The sequence below is a fragment of the Elgaria multicarinata genome, chromosome 1 (genome assembly GCF_023053635.1).
Source record: "Elgaria multicarinata webbii isolate HBS135686 ecotype San Diego chromosome 1, rElgMul1.1.pri, whole genome shotgun sequence".
NCBI classification, from domain to species: Eukaryota; Metazoa; Chordata; class Lepidosauria; order Squamata; family Anguidae; genus Elgaria; species Elgaria multicarinata.
The window spans coordinates 4,300,698-4,319,081 of NC_086171.1; the positions used below are offsets into that span (position 1 = coordinate 4,300,698).

Here is an 18,384-nt window from a genome sequence, read left to right on the forward strand (position 1 = left end):
CAGGCGCACGCAAGCGCCTTCAGTACGCTGTGTAGATCCGCCCTTGCACTTCTTTTAAAATTGTAGTCGTTATCTCTACGTTTCCAGCTGTACATCTTAACTAGCACAAGCAAAATGCAGGCAAATCTGTGGTCCTCCTTCGTCCTCTCTTTTTTGGGGGGCTGATGCAAAAGGGGCGACACCCTTAATTGGTGTTGCAGTCCGAAACGTCTGGAGGGCACCCTTTGGGGGAAGGGATGCTTTGGAATTTCAGCACCCTCTGCCTACTTCCAAGGTTCTTACTCAGCTACAGCTCCCACCCCACAGATAGTCTCGGTGTTTCCCCGTGACCCGGCTCTCTCCCATGAAGAGGGGCGCCGACGGATGGGCCGTTACCTCACTCAGGGAGGGGAAACGCAACTGCGCCACCTTCTGGAGCTGCCCATCCACGTAGACGTTCACAAGGTTCTGGCCGAAGGGCCGGCGGCCGGTGATGTGGACGATATCGATGCAGTGCTGGAAATAAGCAGAACAGCATAGGAAAAGGAAACATTTATGGATGACCAGGTGACATATTTTACCCTTCACTGGCTGCCAATTAGTTTCCGGGCGAAGTATAAAGTGTTGGTTATCACCTTTAGAGCCCTCCATGGTTTGGGTCCAGGCTACGTGCGGGGTCGCCTTCCCCCGTACAATCCACCCCGCACACTCAGGTCCTCTGGGAAAAATTTATTCCAGCCAACAAAAACAAGGCTGACAACTATTACCCAGAGGACCTTCTCTTCTGCTGCTCCCAGACTGTGGAATGGCCTGCCGGAGGAGATTTGTCAGCTTAAGGCTCTCTCTGAGTTTAAGACAGCCGTTAAGATGCTGTGATTGTAATTTTAATATTGTATTGGTTTTATATGCTCTTTTAACTAATTTTATGTATTATGTTTCATTTAGTGTTGTTCCCTGCCTCGATGTAGAGGGAGAGGCAGGTAATAAATAAATAAATACATTATTATTATTATTATTATTATTATTATTATTATTATTATTACTACTACTTTTAGGTTGTGGCGCAGAGTGGTAAGCGGCAGTTACTGCAGCCGAAACTCTCCCCACGGCCTGAGTTCGATCCCAGTGGAAGCTGGTTCTCAGGCAGCCGGCTCGGGTTGACTCAGCCTTCCATCCTTCTGAGGTCAGTAAAATGAATACCCACTTAGCTGGGGGAAAAGTAATAAAGGCCGGGGAAGGCAACGGCAAACCACCCCGCTATAAGGCCTGCCAAGAAAACGTCAGCGAAAGCAGGCGTCCCTCTAGGAGTCAGCAATGACTCAAGGGCTTGCACGAGAGGTTCCTTTCCTTTCCTTCTCCTATCAGAGGTTGGCTTTCTTTACAGCCATTTTTGTTTTTGATGCCACTGCTCTAAAAAGTTGTATAGAAGTACAGCTGTACCATTACCTCAAGTTCTTTTCCCTTCAGTTCTCCTTATTTTACTCAAGCAGCATTTATTGATTCTTAGAACTTTTGTTATTTAAATGGTCCCAGACAGCAGCTTCCAAACAGTCACTTATTCGGAGACGAGAGGCAAATTGGCGAAGAAAACAATGCAGAGAAACACAGATTTGGGAAGCGTCCAGAAAATCTCCAGTAAATTAAGAAACATTTCAATTCCAGGGTTGTGGAATCGATTTCGTTTGTTACCAGAACCCTGAGGCCCACCAACTGGAGCCCAGGGGCGAAATAGTGGGACGGGTGGGTGCAGAATTTAGGAATAGGGTGTCTCTGAGCATGTGCTGAACCCAGGAATTTCTAATCAGTACCAGAACCAAGGTCACAACTCCTTCCACACAGCAATCCACTATCATTTTTACTCTTCGCCCACCCCAGAACATTTTCAGTAGCATAATCTAAGAGGAGAAAGCTCTTTAGGAAGCTGACCAAATGGAAGCCCAACACCTTTGCCAAATTACCCTTGCAAATCTGCCTACCCATGGTCTAGGGAAGATTCTTAGGGTTCAGCTGGGTTTCTGGCCAAATCTGTTGGGACTCACCTTTATTTATTTATTTATTTATTTATTTATTTATTTAAAATATTTATATCCCGCCCTATATCACTAAGATCTCAGGGCGGCGTACAGATAAAAACGTAACAGTATAAAACAATAAATATACACAGTTAAAAACAAATTAAACCATGATCCAAGTTAAAACAATATATAATTTAAAAGCAATAGATGCAGTTAAAACAATGTGCCAGTGAGTTTAACCATCAAAGGCTTTGTTAAAAAGCCATGTTTTTACTTGGCGTCGAAATGCAATCAATGTTGGCGCCAATTGGGCCTCCGAGGGGAGGGCATTCCACAGTCGGGGCACCACCACAGAGAAGGCCCTCTCCCTTGTCCCATCATAGCGTATGTGTTGCATTGATGGGCTGCGGAGAAGGGCTCCTCCATTACTCCACTTGGACTCAGAAAGTGGAATCTAGAATGCACTCAACTGTCTCTTACAGTTGTTGTGCACTGCAGGGGAAGATTGGTACCAAGGCAAAAGCTGTCCTGAAGGGAACCTCCTCTTCTCCCTGAGGAAGCCCCGAGAGCCTGGGGAAACCTGAGTTCGAAAGCTACTTAGCTAAAGCAATGGTAAGAATGCTGCACCTGATATCCTAAGGATGCGATCATCCTTAGAGCAGCTAGCTAGAGCTATTTAGCTCACATAAAATTGACAGAACAGAATCCTTTCATGCCCAGAGAGGCTCATTTTGCCAACTCCCAATCCCTGTTCCAAAGGATGACGAAAACCAGCCGGCTTAAGACGAATTTTTGCCCTTCTGAGTCGGGTTGACCTGAGCAGAATTTAAAATCTACAACTGATATATGATTCCCTGCTATTTGACTGTCCTCTTTTAGGGCTGCTCTCAGCCTCATATGGTTCCCATGTAGTTAAATTTAGACCACTACGTCCAAAATTCACTGGAACATAAGAAGACCTATGCTGGATCAGACCAAGGGTCCATCTAGTCCAGCACTCTATTCTCACAGTGACTAGAGCTGTGGACCAGGAACCCACAAGCAGGACATGGGTGCAACAGCACCCTCCCACCCATGTTCCCCAACAACTAGTGTACATGGGCTTACTGCCTCTGTTATTAGACGCAGCACATGGCCATCAGGACTAGTAGCCATTAATAGCTTTCTCCTCCTGGCATTTATCCAACCCCTTTTGTAGCCATCCAAATTGGTGGCCATCACGACATCTTGTGATAGTGAGTTCCATAATTTAACTCTGTGCTGTGTGAAGAAGTCCTTCCTTTTATTTGTCCTGGGTCTCCCACCGATCAGCTTCATGGGATATGACCCCATTGGGTTCTAGTATTTTGAGAGAGGGACAAAAAATGTCTCCCTCTCCACGTTCTCCACACCATGCATAGTTTTGTACACCTCTATCATGTCTCCCCTTAGCCTCCTAAACAATCCCAGCTGTTGTGACCTTCCCTCATAGGGGAGATGCCCTCCAGCCCCTTAATCATTTTAGTTGCACTTTTCTTCACTTTTCCCAGCTCTACAATATGTTTTTTTCAAGTAGGGCGACCAGAAATGTACACGGTATTCGAAATGTGGTTGCACCATAGATTTGTATAAAGGCAGTATGATATGGGCAGTTTTATTCTCAATTCCTTTCCTAATTAAGCCTAACACGGAGTCTGCCTTTTTTCCACAGCTGCTGGACACTGGGTTGACACTTGGATCGAGCTGCCCACCACAACTCCAAGATCTCTTTCTCAGTCGGTCACCGCTGGCTCATTCAGCTTTGCCAGAGATGCAGGATGAAGCCTGGTAATGGTCTAGTTGCAGTATTGCTGGCAACCAGATTGCGGCAGGGTGCTGCAGGGCCAAGGGCCACGGGGCCCCCAACCCCACAGCTCTTTCCACAGAGCCCCGGGTGTCTAGACATTCTTCCCCCTCAGCTTAATTGCCATGCAGGGGGCAATTTTCAAGGGGGATTACAACTGGAGAGGAAAGAGTTAACTCTCCCCTTCTCACATGATGTGCTCCCCCACCCCCACCCCCACCCACCCCAAAAAATCTTTCCCAGCATGGCAATAAAGCTTAGGGGGGAAACCGTTCCCATTCGGATGATCTGGGTGCAAATTAATTGAAGAATTTATTTTACCGTATTTCTTCGATTGTAAGACGCCATCGATTGTAAGACGCACACTAATTTCAGTACCACCAACAGAAAAAAAAACCCTAAGACACACCCGCGATTCTAAGACGCACCCCGTTTTTAGAGATGTTCATATGGGGAAAAAAGTGCGTCTTAGAATCGAAGAAATACGGTATTTGAGATGAGAAATCTATCAGCTGGCCTTGCCTCTTGTGAAATTTGAATACATTCTAGAACAGCCTTCCTCAACCTGGGGCGCTCCAGATGTGTTGGACTACAACTCCCAGAATGCCCCAGCCAGCTGGCTGGGGCATTCTGGGAGATGCAGTCCAACACATCTGGAGCGCCCCAGGTTGAGGAAGGCTGTTCTAGAAACTCTTTCTGTATCTGCATGGATAGATATAAACCAGCATATGCAATTTTCATGCAGATTTTGTGTCCTGTGGGCCCGAATCAAGGTCCCGGCCGCGCCCCAGGTTCACAATTCTTCCAGCACACCTGAACACAGAGTCTGGCCGGGCTCAGCCGTCACTCACCCAGGCTGCATCGTTGAAAGGAAACTCGGGCAGGGCGACCGTCATGTACTCCTTCTTGGTGCAGACGGCCACCACCAGCATCCCGTCGGCCGTGAAGAAGGCCTCGAAGCCCGTCCCGCCGGCTGTGAAGAAGCTGGTAGGGGTGGAATGGGAGACACACATGGAAGGGTGACTGGGTTAGTCACTGGAGGCCTGATAACAGGAGGTGGTCCTTTCTTGCCCAAGAGAAGCTGTACTGAGCTCACTGTGGCAATAACACCCCACAAGTTAGTTCCCGAATGTATGTCTGCTGTTTGTAAGTCTGTGGGTTTTAGAATGTTGGCCTGAGTGGGCGGAGCTAGAATGTCTGGGGAGGGGGAGGAGGGATATATAAGGGAATGAGTGAGGGGATTGGGGGGGGACTTGTTAGGTCCTCTTAGAGCAGCCTTCCTCAACCTGGAGCGGTCCAGATGTGTTGGACTGCATCTCCCAGAATGCCCCAGCCAGCAGAGCCTTAGATATTATGCCCTATGAACAAAGCCCTATGAAGAGAGACTGAAAGAACTGGGCATGCTTAGCCTGGAGAAGAGAAGATTGAGGGGAGACATGAGAGCACTCTTCAAATACTTCAAAGGTTGTCACACAGAGGAGGGCCAGGACCTCTTCTCGATCCTCCCAGAGTGCAGGACACGGAATAACGGGCTCAAGTTACAGGAAGCCAGATTCCAGCTGGACATCAGGAAAAACTTCCTGACTGTTAGAGCAGTATGACAATGGAACCAGTTACCTAGGGAGGTTGTGGGCTCTCCCACACTAGAGGCCTTCAAGAGGCAGCTGGGCAACCCTCTGTCAGGGATGCTTTAGGGTGGATTCCTGCATTGAGCAGGGGGTTGGACTCGATGGCCTTGTAAGCCCCTTTCAACTCTGCTATTCTATGATTCTATGATTCTATGTCATGGCATCTTGGGAATTCAAAAAGAGAAAGGAAAACAAAGATGCTAGCCCCATGACGCCGGGAACGAATCAGAAGTGTGAGAAAGCCAACCCTGTAGCAAACATGGCGATGGGATTCCGAGCGTCGCCACAAGGGGGAGTGAACGCCAGGGAACGGGGACCTGCGGGAATTTCGTTCCTGTTCTCAAATCGTGCGGACGGGGTCCCATTCGTAACCCTAAGCCTGAAAGCCGCGGGTGCGCAACCCTCAGGCAATTTGCAAACTTTGAGTTTGTGCTCAAAAATGAGCGCTGGTGTAAGTGCACACTTCCAAAAATACGTGTGTGTGTGTGTGTGTGTGTGTTCCCCAAATAAAGCATCTTCACACTTTAGCTTACGGGGGAAAGTGCCCATTTGTCCTATTCAAAAAAGCGCACTATTTATGTTGTTGGGGGGTTTGGGGGTAGATGTTCGTGTTCAGGAGCAAGAACAGGGCAAGACAAGCATCAAGCTGGAAAACGGAGAAACTCCGTGAATTCAAACATTGCTCATTCACCCATCCCTAGTTGGGAAAGTTCAGGAGGAAAGTTCAGGCCCGGGACAGAGGGCGGGAGAAACTTGCACAATTTGGGAGGCTGAGCAGCTACAAGACAGAGAAAATAGATAGATGTATGAAGACCAAAGCAACCCCAGGAAAGTGTGTGTGTGCATGTATGTGAGACGGCTTTGGGTTGGTGAACAGAACTGCCTGCAGCCCTCACAAATTTCCTCTCCCTCAGCCCTCCCCAACCTGGTGCCCTCCAGATATGTCACGCAACTGGAGGGTGTCAGATTATCATAGAATCATAGAATAGCAGAGTTGGAAGGGGCCTACAAGGCCATCGAGTCCAACCCCCTGCTCAATGCAGGAATCCACCCTAAAGCATCCCTGACAGATGCTTGTCCAGCTGCCTCTTGAAGGCCTCTAGTGTGGGAGAGGCCACAACCTCCCTAGGTAACTGATTCCATTGTCGTACAGCTCTAACAGTCAGGAAGTTTTTCCTGATGTCCAGCCGGAATCTGGCTTCCTGTCACTTGAGCCTGTTATTACGTGTCCTGCACTCTGGGAGGATCGAGAAGAGATCCTGGCCCTCCTCTGTGTGACAACCTTTTAAGTATTTGAAGAGTGCTCTCATGATTGGGGAAGACTGATCTACCCACCCACCCCGGCCCCTTCCACTTTGGTCAAACCTGTACAGCTGCTTCCGCTTCAGCCTGGCCGCCTCCTCCGGGGAGTCCTTGGCCTCTTCCACGAGGCACACCCAGGCGTGGAAGGCAAAGCCACTTCCAGGCCACTTCTGAATGGCAGGCACCATAATCCCGGCCATGCTGGGGGTGAGGTCAAAGTACTGCAGGGCCCGCTCCGGCCCATCCTCCCGGGCCATGCCCGAAAGAGCCCGGATGACTGGGGTGGTGTACGGGTGGGGGGCATTGCCCGGGTCCGTCCGAAGGAGCTTGAGGAGCTGTCTCAGTTCGCCCGGGCGGATGGAGAGGCTGCCCAGGACCTGCAGCAGGTAGATGAGGTTCTCGGAGCACTTCCCGTCCAGCGCCTGCTCGGCAGCACACAAAGCATCCAAGAGACAGCCGACCATCCCCGCCTTCACGCACGTGGTGCGGCTCTGCAGGGAGGCATCGCAGATCTTTTTCAGCCAGTCCGAAAGGAACACCTGAAGGTCTGGAGACTTCAGCTCCGGGATCCAGGTGATCATGATCAAAAGGGGCTGCTCATTGTGGATCTGACGCGGAGGGAAAGAGCTGTGGTCGCCTTCGACTGCCTACAGGGAAACAAAAGGCAAACACAAACCCAAGCGTCACGTTACAATCGAACTCGTTCGCGATCCAGTAACTTCCCTCCCCACCCAAACTGACCTCATAGGAAAGCGGGACCTTCTGGAATGCGCCAAGATTCAAGCATACTTGTGCTCCCGCATTGCACCTTGCAATATTCCAGAAAGTTGAACTTCTCCCCCGCCTCCCCATAATTTTATACTGCTGAAGGAATGGATCCTCACTGCAAGGCCAAGATCCAGTAATCTCTGGATCCCTGCAGGCTGAGAAAATTATATATCTGCACAATCGAGATTGTGGATTCTTATCCTGAGACATGAACAAAGAACGCTAGCATACTTCAGTCAATACGTTTTTTCTTAAGGACTTCTCTTACGGGACGCGATGGGTATCGAAGGATTTCTGAGCTCCACCCAAACATGAAGAATGAAAACAACAGAATGAAATTTAATAGGGATAAATGCCAAGTTCTACATTTAGGAAATAGAAACCAAAGGCACAGTTACAAGATGGGGGACACTTGGCTCAGCAATACTACAAACGAGAAAGATCTTGGAATTGTTGTAGATCTCAAGCTGAATATGAGCCAACAGTGTGATATGGCTGCAAGAAAGGCAAATGCTATTTTGGGCTGCATTAATAGAAGTATAGCTTCCAAATCACGTGAGGTCCTGGTTCCTCTCTATTCGGTACTGGTTAGGCCTCATCTAGAGTATTGCGTCCAGTTCTGGGCTCCACAATTCAAGAAGGACGCAGATAAGCTGGAGAGGGTTCAGAGGAGGGCAACCAGGATGATCAGGGGTCTGGAAACAAAGCCCTATGAAGAGAGACTGAAAGAACTGGGCATGTTTAGCCTGGAGAAGAGAAGACTGATGAGAAACATGAGAGCACTCTTCAAAGACTTCAAAGGTTGTCACACAGAGGAGGGCCAGGAATCCTTCTAGATCCTCCCAGAGTGCAGGACACGGAATAACGGGCTCAAGTTAAAGGAAGCCAGATTCCAGCTGGACATCAGGAAAAACTTCCTGACTGTTAGAGCAGGATGACAATGGAATCAGTTGCCTGGTGAGGTTATGGCCTCTCCCACACTAGAGGCCTTCAAGAGGCAGCTGGACAACCCTCTGTCAGGGATGCTTTAGGGTGGATTCCTGCATTGAGTAGGGGGTTGGACTTGATGGCCTTGTAGGCCCCTTCCAGCTCTGCTATTCTATGATTCTATGATCAAACCTGCCCTTGCCTAGCCATGAAATCCTAGCGTCTAGGACCGAAATACAAGTAGAAAGAATCAGTTACCTAGGGAAGTTGTGCGCTCTCCCACACTAGAGGCCTTCAACAGGCAGCTGGACAACCATCTGTCAGGGATGCTTTAAGGAGGATTCCTGCATTGAGCAGGGGGTTGGACTCGATGGCCTTACAGTCCCCTTCCAACCCTACTATTCTATGATCTTCCCAACAGCAGGGGAAGCAATTTATTAATAGCCATTTCCCACATCTAAACCAGGCGTTCTGCAGCTGTCGGCAGTCCCTCAGCAACCAATCTCTTTTCTTTATCTTATTATCTCGAGCTCGAAGAGCTAATTATGAGGAAACTCACACCGCCAGCACTCCCCCCCCCCCCCCGGACTCAACACTACCGATATGTTTCAGCGCTTTGCTTTGTTCTGTGAAAACACGCACCGGGGCTCTAGCTGGCCCTGCCCACAATCCCAGCCCCTTAAATCCAGATGGATGCGGGGTGGCGGTGATGCTAGGATGTTCCAGCCAGCGACGCTGGTGTAAAGAAAACCAGCTTCGTCAAAAGCTCACAACGGGAGACAGGTTGCAGGGGCCCAGCTAGTGGCTGGAATTCTTGGCCGGGGACTGACCACCAGATTCACTTTTATATTCCTATACAATCACAACGGCTTTTACAGAAAGGCAATCCCTAAGTCCCTTTGAAGAGTTCCTGGGGGCTTCTGTGGCCAGGAACACAGTATTTTGTGGGGCCACGAGCCCTTAATCTCTTTCATACCCACCCACCCTGAAGTCTCGAAAGCTGCCAAATTTAAAGGGCCGGCCCAAGGCATTTTGCTGCTTGAAGTGAAGGACGAGCCCTCAATTCCACGTGCAGAAGCCGGATGGATCTTATTTTAACGCCGATGGCAGAACAGCACCCTCCCCGGGGCAGCAGGGCTAGCTTAGAGGACACAGGGAGGCCCTCCTCATGCAACACACCGTCCCGTTCTCCAACATGGAAATGGCTGGCCTGCTGCCACCTCTGTCCACTCCACACAACCCCCAGCATCTGTCACCTGAGCCCAAACTACCTCGCTTTGCAAGATGGTAGGTGTAGGCCTGGCCCTTTCTTAACTGAGCACTTTGTGTGAAACTACAAACGAGAAGGATCTTGGAACTGTTGTAGATCACAAGCTGAATATGAGCCAACAGTGCGATAGGGCTGCAAGAAAGGCCAATGCTATTTTGGGCTGCATTAATAGAAGTATAGCTTCCAGATCACGGGAGGTACTGGTTCCTCTCTATTCGGCCCTGGTTAGGCCTCATCTAGAGTATTGCGTCCAGTTCTGGGCTCCACAATTCAAGGACGCAGACAAGCTGGAGCGTGTTCAGAGGAGGGCAACCGGGATGATCAGGAGTCTGGAAACAAAGCCCTATGAAGAGAGACTGAAAGAACTGGGCAGGTTTAGCCTGGAGAAGAGAAGATGGAGGGGAGACACGATAGCACTCTTCAAATACTTAAAAGGTTGTCACACAGAGGAGGGCCAGGATCTCTTCTCGATCCTCCCAGAGTGCAGGACACGGAATAACGGGCTCAAGTTATAGGAAGCCAGATTCCAGCTAGACATCAGGAAAAACTTCCTGACTGTTAGAGCAGTACGACAATGGAACCAGTTACCTAGGGAGGTTGTGGGCTCTCCCACACTGGAGGCCTTCAAGAGGCAGCTGGACAACCCTCTGTCAGGGATGCTTTAGGGTGGATTCCTGCATTGAGTTGCAGGGGGTTGGACTCGATGGCCTTGTAGGCCCCTTCCAACTCTGTTATTCTATGATTCTATGATTCAGATTTGGTAAAACAGGTAAACAAGGGGCAACTGCAACAAGATGTTGCTGCACGTAGCTCCAGCCAGCCATGCCCTTTTCCAGGATATGCCAATCCTTTCCCTCCCCGCAACGGTCAGTTAGCATTCCCTGCCCATTGAACATGCTGAGTCCTCACTGAGCTGTTTTTGGGGTTACCCACCCATGCCTTAGGTTTTTTTCCTGGATTTTTTTTGGGGGGGGTATTTCTGCCGAATTTGTTGAGACCTCTCTGTTGTGCATGGATGGTACCATTTTGGGTACCTAAGGGCTGGCAGTTAGAGAGTTGAGTTTGCTATTAGCATATATTATTCATCCAGGCAGCAGAATTTAGGTTTTGTGGTTACAGGATTTGTCATTTTTATAGACCCGCGCTCCCAGATGTGTTGGCCATGACAGTCTCTCAAAGGGCAAGCGATTGGGTCCTTTACCACGCCACCTCTCCTCTCTGGCCTTGGGAGGACCAAAGATTGTACATTCTCCAAGTCAAAAAGTCTTCTCACCATGTTCAAGAGCTCCTGCAGCAGCCTCTTGGTTGGCTGGCTTTGGCTCTTCAGAACTTCATATAAGTGGGAATAGCCGATCCTTTCTTTGAACACCTCCTGAAAAAGCCAACAGACCTTAAGGAATAGCTAGATTCAACGATGCCACAGTGCCGTTCACTTCCGCTATCCTGTTTCAAGCCTGAAATGGTCTTCCTAGAATAGTTTGGCTAACAAAAGCCAAACACAAGCCCCTGCCCAACCCCCAAAAATCTTGATTTAAGGTACAATCCTGCACTTTTGTTGAGGAAATGCATAAGAAGGCACCTGGATTTCAATGACTGATTTTAAAGCTCAATTGAAAACTTTTCTTTTTTCTACAGCTTTTAGAACTTGACTTTGATCTTACTTTCACACTGTTAGTTTTATTGTCCCCTGTGCCTATTTGGTGCATTTTCTTCCCTTTCTTATTGTTTTATATGGTTTTAATTTTTGTGAACCGCCCAGAGAGCTTCGGCTATTGGGCGGTATAAAAATGTAATAAATAAATAAATAAATTTATTACGATTTTATTAGAATGTAAGCCTAAGTGGCTGTTTTATTGTTTCACTATGTACAGCACCATGTACATTGATGGCGCTATATAAATAAATAAATAAATAATGGAGTTGGATCTGGCATTGCATGAACCTGATTTTTAAAAACTGTTTCTAGTCCTTATGGTTTCAGAAGCAGATTTTGTTTCTTTTTGTTGCTACCAAATAAAGTCACACCGAGAAAAAAATATACTGAAAAGTCTTTAAAAGCATATATACAGGAATGGTGGAAAATCCATCTTTCTGTTCTTTGGAGTATGCATTCATTTTTATTTAGTAAACATTTTAGATGCTGTCTCTTCCTTTACCGTGTTGAGACTATTACCTATTTCTCTTTTTTGTGAGAAAAATGGTTCCAGCTTAAACGCTATAAATGGCTTCCCGTTCTATCCTTTCATTCTAAGCGACAAGCAGGCATTACCTTGGCTGAGGGGGAATTGCTCATGATAGAGGTAAGCACTCCAATTGCATGAATGGAAATGGCGTCGGAACTGTTATCGAAAACCTGAAGACAAAAGGGAAGAGGGAAAATCAGGCATAGTATTCAACGTAAGACACAAAATCTCAGTTATGCTTGGCTGGCCAGTATCTCAGGCACTCTCAGTATGGCGTCCTCTAGCATTGAACAACTACTGTTTCGTGAACTGACTATTTTACCGACCTATATCACGAAAGGGTAACAGAGATTAAGAGCCATGCTGGGATTTTATTCAGCTCTTCAACTCACAGAAATATCTACTATGAAATAAACAATCACGTTGCAGGGATTAACTCTCTCTCTCTCTGCTTTCAGACTGGAAGATCAATTGGAGCAGAGCAAGTGCGGAAGAGATGTAGACTCAAGATTTTTATATTCGATGAGTTGGAAGGAAGCAAAGGTGGGAGAGGTCCACCTCCGGCCATTACATTAAACCGCAACGTACACCACAAATAAGCAGGCAAATTAAAAGTTGCAGGACACGTTAAACGCACGAATAAAAGAGACGTTGTAAGGGTGGGCAAGGCAGCTGAACTTGGCTCGCGTCTTCAGTTCTGCTGTACTCAATGTTACCCCCTACTCTTGATTCACCTTTTTTGGGTTAATAGCTCTGGCTGCAATCCAGAGAACGTTAATCATCCTCTACTGGTTTTAAGCGGTCCTTCCTTCATCTCCTGGGCTGTAGCTGCTGCGTTGGAGGGCTTAGTTCTCATTGAGGTGGTAAATCTGCAGTTGTGCTTGTACTACTCTATGCGTTTCTTTAATCATTTCTATCCCACCCTTCAACGCCGGCATTTCCAGGCTGGTTGCGGATCGCAGGGAGGGACTGAGGCGATGGAATGTTTCTCCACTAAAAAATATCCCGGGCACACAGAAAACTGATTAGAACCCTTCGTCCCTCACAAGCTAGTTTTCTATGTACAGGATTTGTAGTTGGTGGCGGTATGGAGCAATATTCCCTGAAGTTGCTCCACAATGCAGCCTGAAGCGGAACAACCAGAAACAGATTTACCACTTCAGTGAGCTTAGGTGCTCCCTTTAGAATGCACCAAGCTCCATGTGCATCTCAGTGTTGTACATACACATATATACACCTTTTTATGGTTCTTTGCTCAGGCAGGACATTGGATAATTGCTTGGTTCACCTGTTCTTGATCTCCAAGGCAGCTTTTAGCCCGGAGTGGTGCCCACAATATCCCAATAATATATGGGGCCATCTCTGTTGGACGCAACAACAACAATTCATTAGCAGAATCCAGCATTCCTTTGGGCCTAAAAAAGAGGCGGGCTGCTTCTGGCCCTACAAATGTCTTGGCCTACAACCCCTATATTGTATAGGACTGAGGAGAGTTGTAGGCGGAAACACCTGGAGGGTCATAGAATCATAGAACAGCAGAGTTGGAAGGGGCCTACAAGGCCATCGAGTCCATCCCCCTGCTCAATGCAGGAATCCACCTTAAAGCATCCCTGACAGATGGTTGCCAGCTGCCTCTTGAAGGCCTCTAGGGTGGGAGCCCACCACCTCCCTAGGTCACTGGTTCCGTTGTCGTACTGCTCTAACAGTCAGGAAGTTTTTCCTGATGTCCAGCCGGAATCTGGCTTCCTTTAACTTGAGTCCATTATTCCGTGTCCTGCACTCTGGGAGGATCGAGAAGAGATCCTCCCAGAGTGCAGAACACAAGCTGTCCACCCCTGGCCTAGCAGGACCAGATTAACACCAACATGCCACCCGCACATACAGAATTTTAAGTAAATTATCCATGCTCTGATAACCTCTCGTTGGGATTACTGCAATGCGTTATATGTGGGGCTGCCTTTGAAAACGCTCCGGAAACTTCAGCTGGTACAAAACAGGGCAGCACGGTTACTAACAGGGACTGGCCGGCGGGATCACATTACGCCTGTCCTTTTACTACTTCATTGGCTGCCAGTCCAGGTCTGGGCCCGATTCAAAGTGCTAGTATTAACATTCAAAGCCCTAAACGGTTTGGGGCCAGGTTATTTGAAGGAACGCCTCCTCCCATATGTACCGCCCGGACCTTAAGATCATCCACAGGGGCCCTTCTCCATGAGCCCCTGCCAAAGGAAGTGAAGCAGGTGGCTACTAGGAGGAGGGCCTTCTCTGCTGTGGCACCCTGGTTGTGGAATGACCTCCCCAGAGAGGTCCACCTGGTGCCTGCACTGTATTCCTTTCGTCGCCAGCTGAAGACCTTTTTATTCTCTCAATATTTTAACACTTAATTTTAACTTAAATTTAAATTTTACTGTTCTAATTCTGTATTTTAATCTTATATCAATTTCTGTTGCGTGGTTTTATCCTGGTTGTGCATTTTATACTGCATTTTGTATTTGTGTTTTTAGACTGTTGGTTGTTTTATTATGGTTTAAATTTTTGTGAACCACCCAGAGTGCTTCGGCTATTGGACAGTATAGAAATGTAATAAATAAATAAATAAATAAATAAAAATTAACAACATAGCCCTTAACAGCACAAATGGTGCTATATATATAAATAAATAAATAAATAAATAATAATAATAGGAAGAGATTTGGAAATCCATGTAGAATGAGAAACTGGATAGTCCCTAAGATGTCTGCCAAGTTAGGAAGGGACCATGATTCGATCTGCTGACTCCAGAATAGGAGAGGCCAGGTAGATAATCAACTTAAAAAGGGAGGGGGATTTTAACAGGTTAGCAATACTTAACCCATTCCTCAGACAGAAAAGAGCAACATTTGAGTACTTCTTAGTAATGGTCCCCAATTTCACTCCAAAAATTACTGCCAGAGATCCCCCCACAATTCCTAAAAGGATCTCCTTCGGGTGTTGCATTCACTTGCTTCACAGTAGCCCTGCCCTAATATGAAAGCAAAGAGTGTTTGTTTATTTGGTGAAAATATGCTAGAAAAACATAAAATTTGCACCAGCACGGCCATGTTTGCAGATAACCCTAAGCCATGGTTTATGTTAAGCAGGGTTTAATGCTTTAAGCCATCAATTGTTTTACAAACAAACTTCAGCTTTCTTCTCTATTTCTAGTTCCTTTCACTCCCGTTCATTTTGCCAGCTGTCAGCGCAGTTTCATTCTACTGGGCACCTCTTTTCCAGGGCAGGCAACAGCGGAAATAAGCCAGGCATAAGCCACGGTTCAAGTTCAAACATCACAACAAGCCATGGTTTAAATTAGCCAGACTTTGTCAGCCAGTAAGAAAGCATGGCTTCTATTTGTGGTTTACAGCTTGTTAACAAATCATGATTGGTTTGCGGGGATGGGTCCAGACACAACGACAAGGCAAATTTCAACAAACCACACCATGGTTTAGCATTATGTGCGAGCTAAGACAAGGTAGTTTTTACCAGCCATGCAAAATAAACCTTGCCAGTATGTGAAATGGAGGCCAAGCACTGGTGACTTCAACATCTGCTCACTGCACCCAGAGCGCTAACTTTTAGTGATCCAGAGAAATCTGAAAACTGCAACTTGAACTTCTCACTCTGAACACCGTTCTAAAAAGCCCCTGCCTCCCCACCACCCAGACCAATCCCTCCGAAAGACATGATGGGCACAATGATTTGCCCCCGGACACAAGAACGGAAAATGGGCAAAGTAGGAAGTTAGAGCAGGCCTCCCCAACCTCCGGCCCTCCAGATGTGTTGGAGGGCTGGGGCTGTAGTCCAACACATCTGGAGTTCACTGGAGTGGGGGAAAGCTGCTCTATATGCTGCATTTGTGTTTCAGCTCTATCCGGAGCGTGTCCATTCCAGGAAAGAACAGGGACTCTGGCTTGGTACCTGCGCCCCCGCCATTCCAGGTCTGGATTGGAGTAATGGGGTATGGCTGTTCTCAGCTCTAACACAGCCTTTGCTCTGAAAGCCGCCGCATTTACAGAAAGAGGCCTTCTCCTTCGTCAGATGCAGGACGCAGGCAGCAAAGGTGTAAATTTTATAGCGAGCTTTTAAGGTTGCAAAAGGACTCTCTTTCTTCTTTTCTGCTACAACAGACAAACCCTGCTACAAACACAGGAAATCCATGTGGAGGAAGGGACCGTTTCAGTGAAACGAAAGCCTTTAACCTTGTTTAGGTACATACAGCATGCAGAGCTTTTGACAGTAGCCAGAGACGGAGTCATATTTGGAGGGTTGGGGCAGAAATTTAATTCCGTGCTGGCTGAGTTGTATGTTGGACGCTGATGCCGAGAGAATCCATCTAATCGGCTCTGTGCTTCTTGAATTTTGCGGGGCGGGTGGGCGGGCTCCTCAAGATCAACTTTGTGAACAGGGAACAAAAGCAGACAGCGGGACGGAGGCTGAATTTCACATTTGATTTGAACTAACCGGCCAGGCAGGCAAACACGCAAGTGAAATCAAATTCTAGTCCAAACACCAGCAGGGAACCAGCAGGAGTGAGCTGCAAAGGTTTTGAGGTCTGTCAAGGCAGTGAGGTATAATTAAGTTGCCCCCGAGAGACTCCAAGCTGTGAATACTTTTCAGCTGTTTCACCTGCGGGGCTGAGATCACCTTCCTTTTGTTAAGAGATTACCTCGGCTACTTTCCTCCTGAGGCAGCCTCCCACCGGCTTCTCCAGGATGTGGCTGCCACGGAAGGTGACAGTTTCTAAAGAGCATCTGTTTCCCTGGCTACGGAGGCCCAATGACTATTGTCGGTCCGTCATGCTGTCACGGAGCTGGGGCCGTAACAATTGTGGGGATAGTGGGATCTGCTTACAGTTAATAAGGACGCTGCTGGTGTTCTCAGCAAGCCTGGGGGAGCACATTGGCTCGGTTCAGACGTAACCATGGCTTCACACTTCAAGAACATGTTGTGGCAGCGAGCATCAGGCCTGCCTGCTTCCCCTTCGACCATCTTCTTTCTTGCCCGCGAAGAGAAGCGTTTGATTTTAAGCTAACCACAGTTTCCCATGTTGCCTGCATTCAGGGAACTGTGGTTTGTTTAATGTTTAAATCAGGGATGCTGAACCTTCTCCCAGCCCAATTCCACTGCAAAGCCGCTCTCGGGGACCACACTAGAGGCCTTCAAGAGGCAGCTGGACAACCATCTGTCAGGGGTGCTTTAGGGTGGATCCCTGCACTGAGCAGGGGGTTGGACTCGGTGGCCTTGTAGGCCCCTTCCAACTTTGCTATTTTATGATTCTATGATTCTATGACTGCACTCCAGCGGTGGGCAGGGCCAAAGGCAAAAGGAGCAGGGGCGAAATACCAGCATATTTGAGCTTAGAGCTCTTAGGACCAGTCACTGAGCTTTAAGAGAGGCAATCCCACCATTGAGATCGGGAGAAAAGATGGCACAAATGCAATGATCAGTGGTTGGTGGAAAGGGGGTGGGGCCAGGGGAAGGGAGCGTGGCCATCTGGGGTCCCTGGAGGGACCGACTGGGACCCTAGGAGGGATGGATTTGCCTTCCGGGCCTGAAATTCCCCACCCCTGGTTCAAACTATCATTTGAGAACAAGGCAGGTCCCTCCAGATGCTTCGGACTACAACTGCTGTTAGACCAAGCCAGAATGGTCAAGGTGATGGGACTTGTAGTCCAAAACATCTGGAGGGACCTGGGTTGGGGAAGTCTGCCTTAGAAGATTCCCGAAGGGTAGCTGTATTAGTCTGCGGCAAAGATGACCAAGAGTTTTGCAGCATCTTGAAGACTGATCCCTGTGTTTCATTTGAAAGACTGATGAGTCCCGTTCTGTGTCAAAATGGCGCCCAGAGTGATGTACAGCCCCATATACTGTAAACCCCTACAGCTCTTAAAATAACACGATATAAAACCTACAGCTCAACATAATAGCCCCCAAAAGATTGTGCTGTGCTGCAAAGAATGTGTTAGCCTTTAAGTTGCCACAGAATTCTTCGTTTTCCTGTTCATAACCCTTGCCAGTCCAGCATCTACCGCTGCCTGCCATGCGGATGCTGTAGGGAGAGCACGGGACCTTCATGGGATAGAATCAGTAACAGCAACCAAAAGATGGAAAGCGGAGGCAACCCTCTCCCCCACCAATACCACCCCCAGAATAAAAGTGCCCTGATATCACAGCTGGAGTATACTGGGACATCAAGAAAGGGTCCTGAACTGCCTGAAGGCTCAGTGGAACTGAAGGCAGCCCAACACCTTGCAGGGTCGATTTTCTTTCAAGCTTCTGGAACTCTCCACGCCCAGTGGCAAAAGTCTTCAGGGAACAGCCAGGCATATGCCACACTTCTGGGTTCAGACATCACAACGAGCCATTGATTGAGCAACCTAGACTTTGTAAGCCAACAACAAACTATGGCCCATCTCACACGATCGTTGTGGTTTAAACAAGCCACGGTGGGTTATTTAAGTCATGGCGCGCA

At 47.9% G+C, this 18,384-nt stretch overlaps 1 protein-coding gene across 3 annotated transcripts in view; it reads right to left on the minus strand.

Moving 5' to 3' along the window:
- NBEAL2 (neurobeachin like 2) overlaps positions 1-18,384 on the minus strand; it is a 234,755-nt gene that overhangs the window by 73,613 nt on the left and 142,758 nt on the right. For all 3 annotated transcript variants that reach the window (XM_063122418.1, XM_063122403.1, XM_063122411.1), the window contains 5 exons: positions 11,981-12,064; positions 10,985-11,083; positions 6,810-7,393; positions 4,668-4,800; positions 376-495 (listed from right to left, as the gene is read on the minus strand). In XM_063122418.1, the coding sequence (XP_062978488.1) occupies positions 376-495; positions 4,668-4,800; positions 6,810-7,393; positions 10,985-11,083; positions 11,981-12,064 (1,020 nt within the window). The remainder of the gene's footprint in view (positions 1-375; positions 496-4,667; positions 4,801-6,809; positions 7,394-10,984; positions 11,084-11,980; positions 12,065-18,384) is intronic.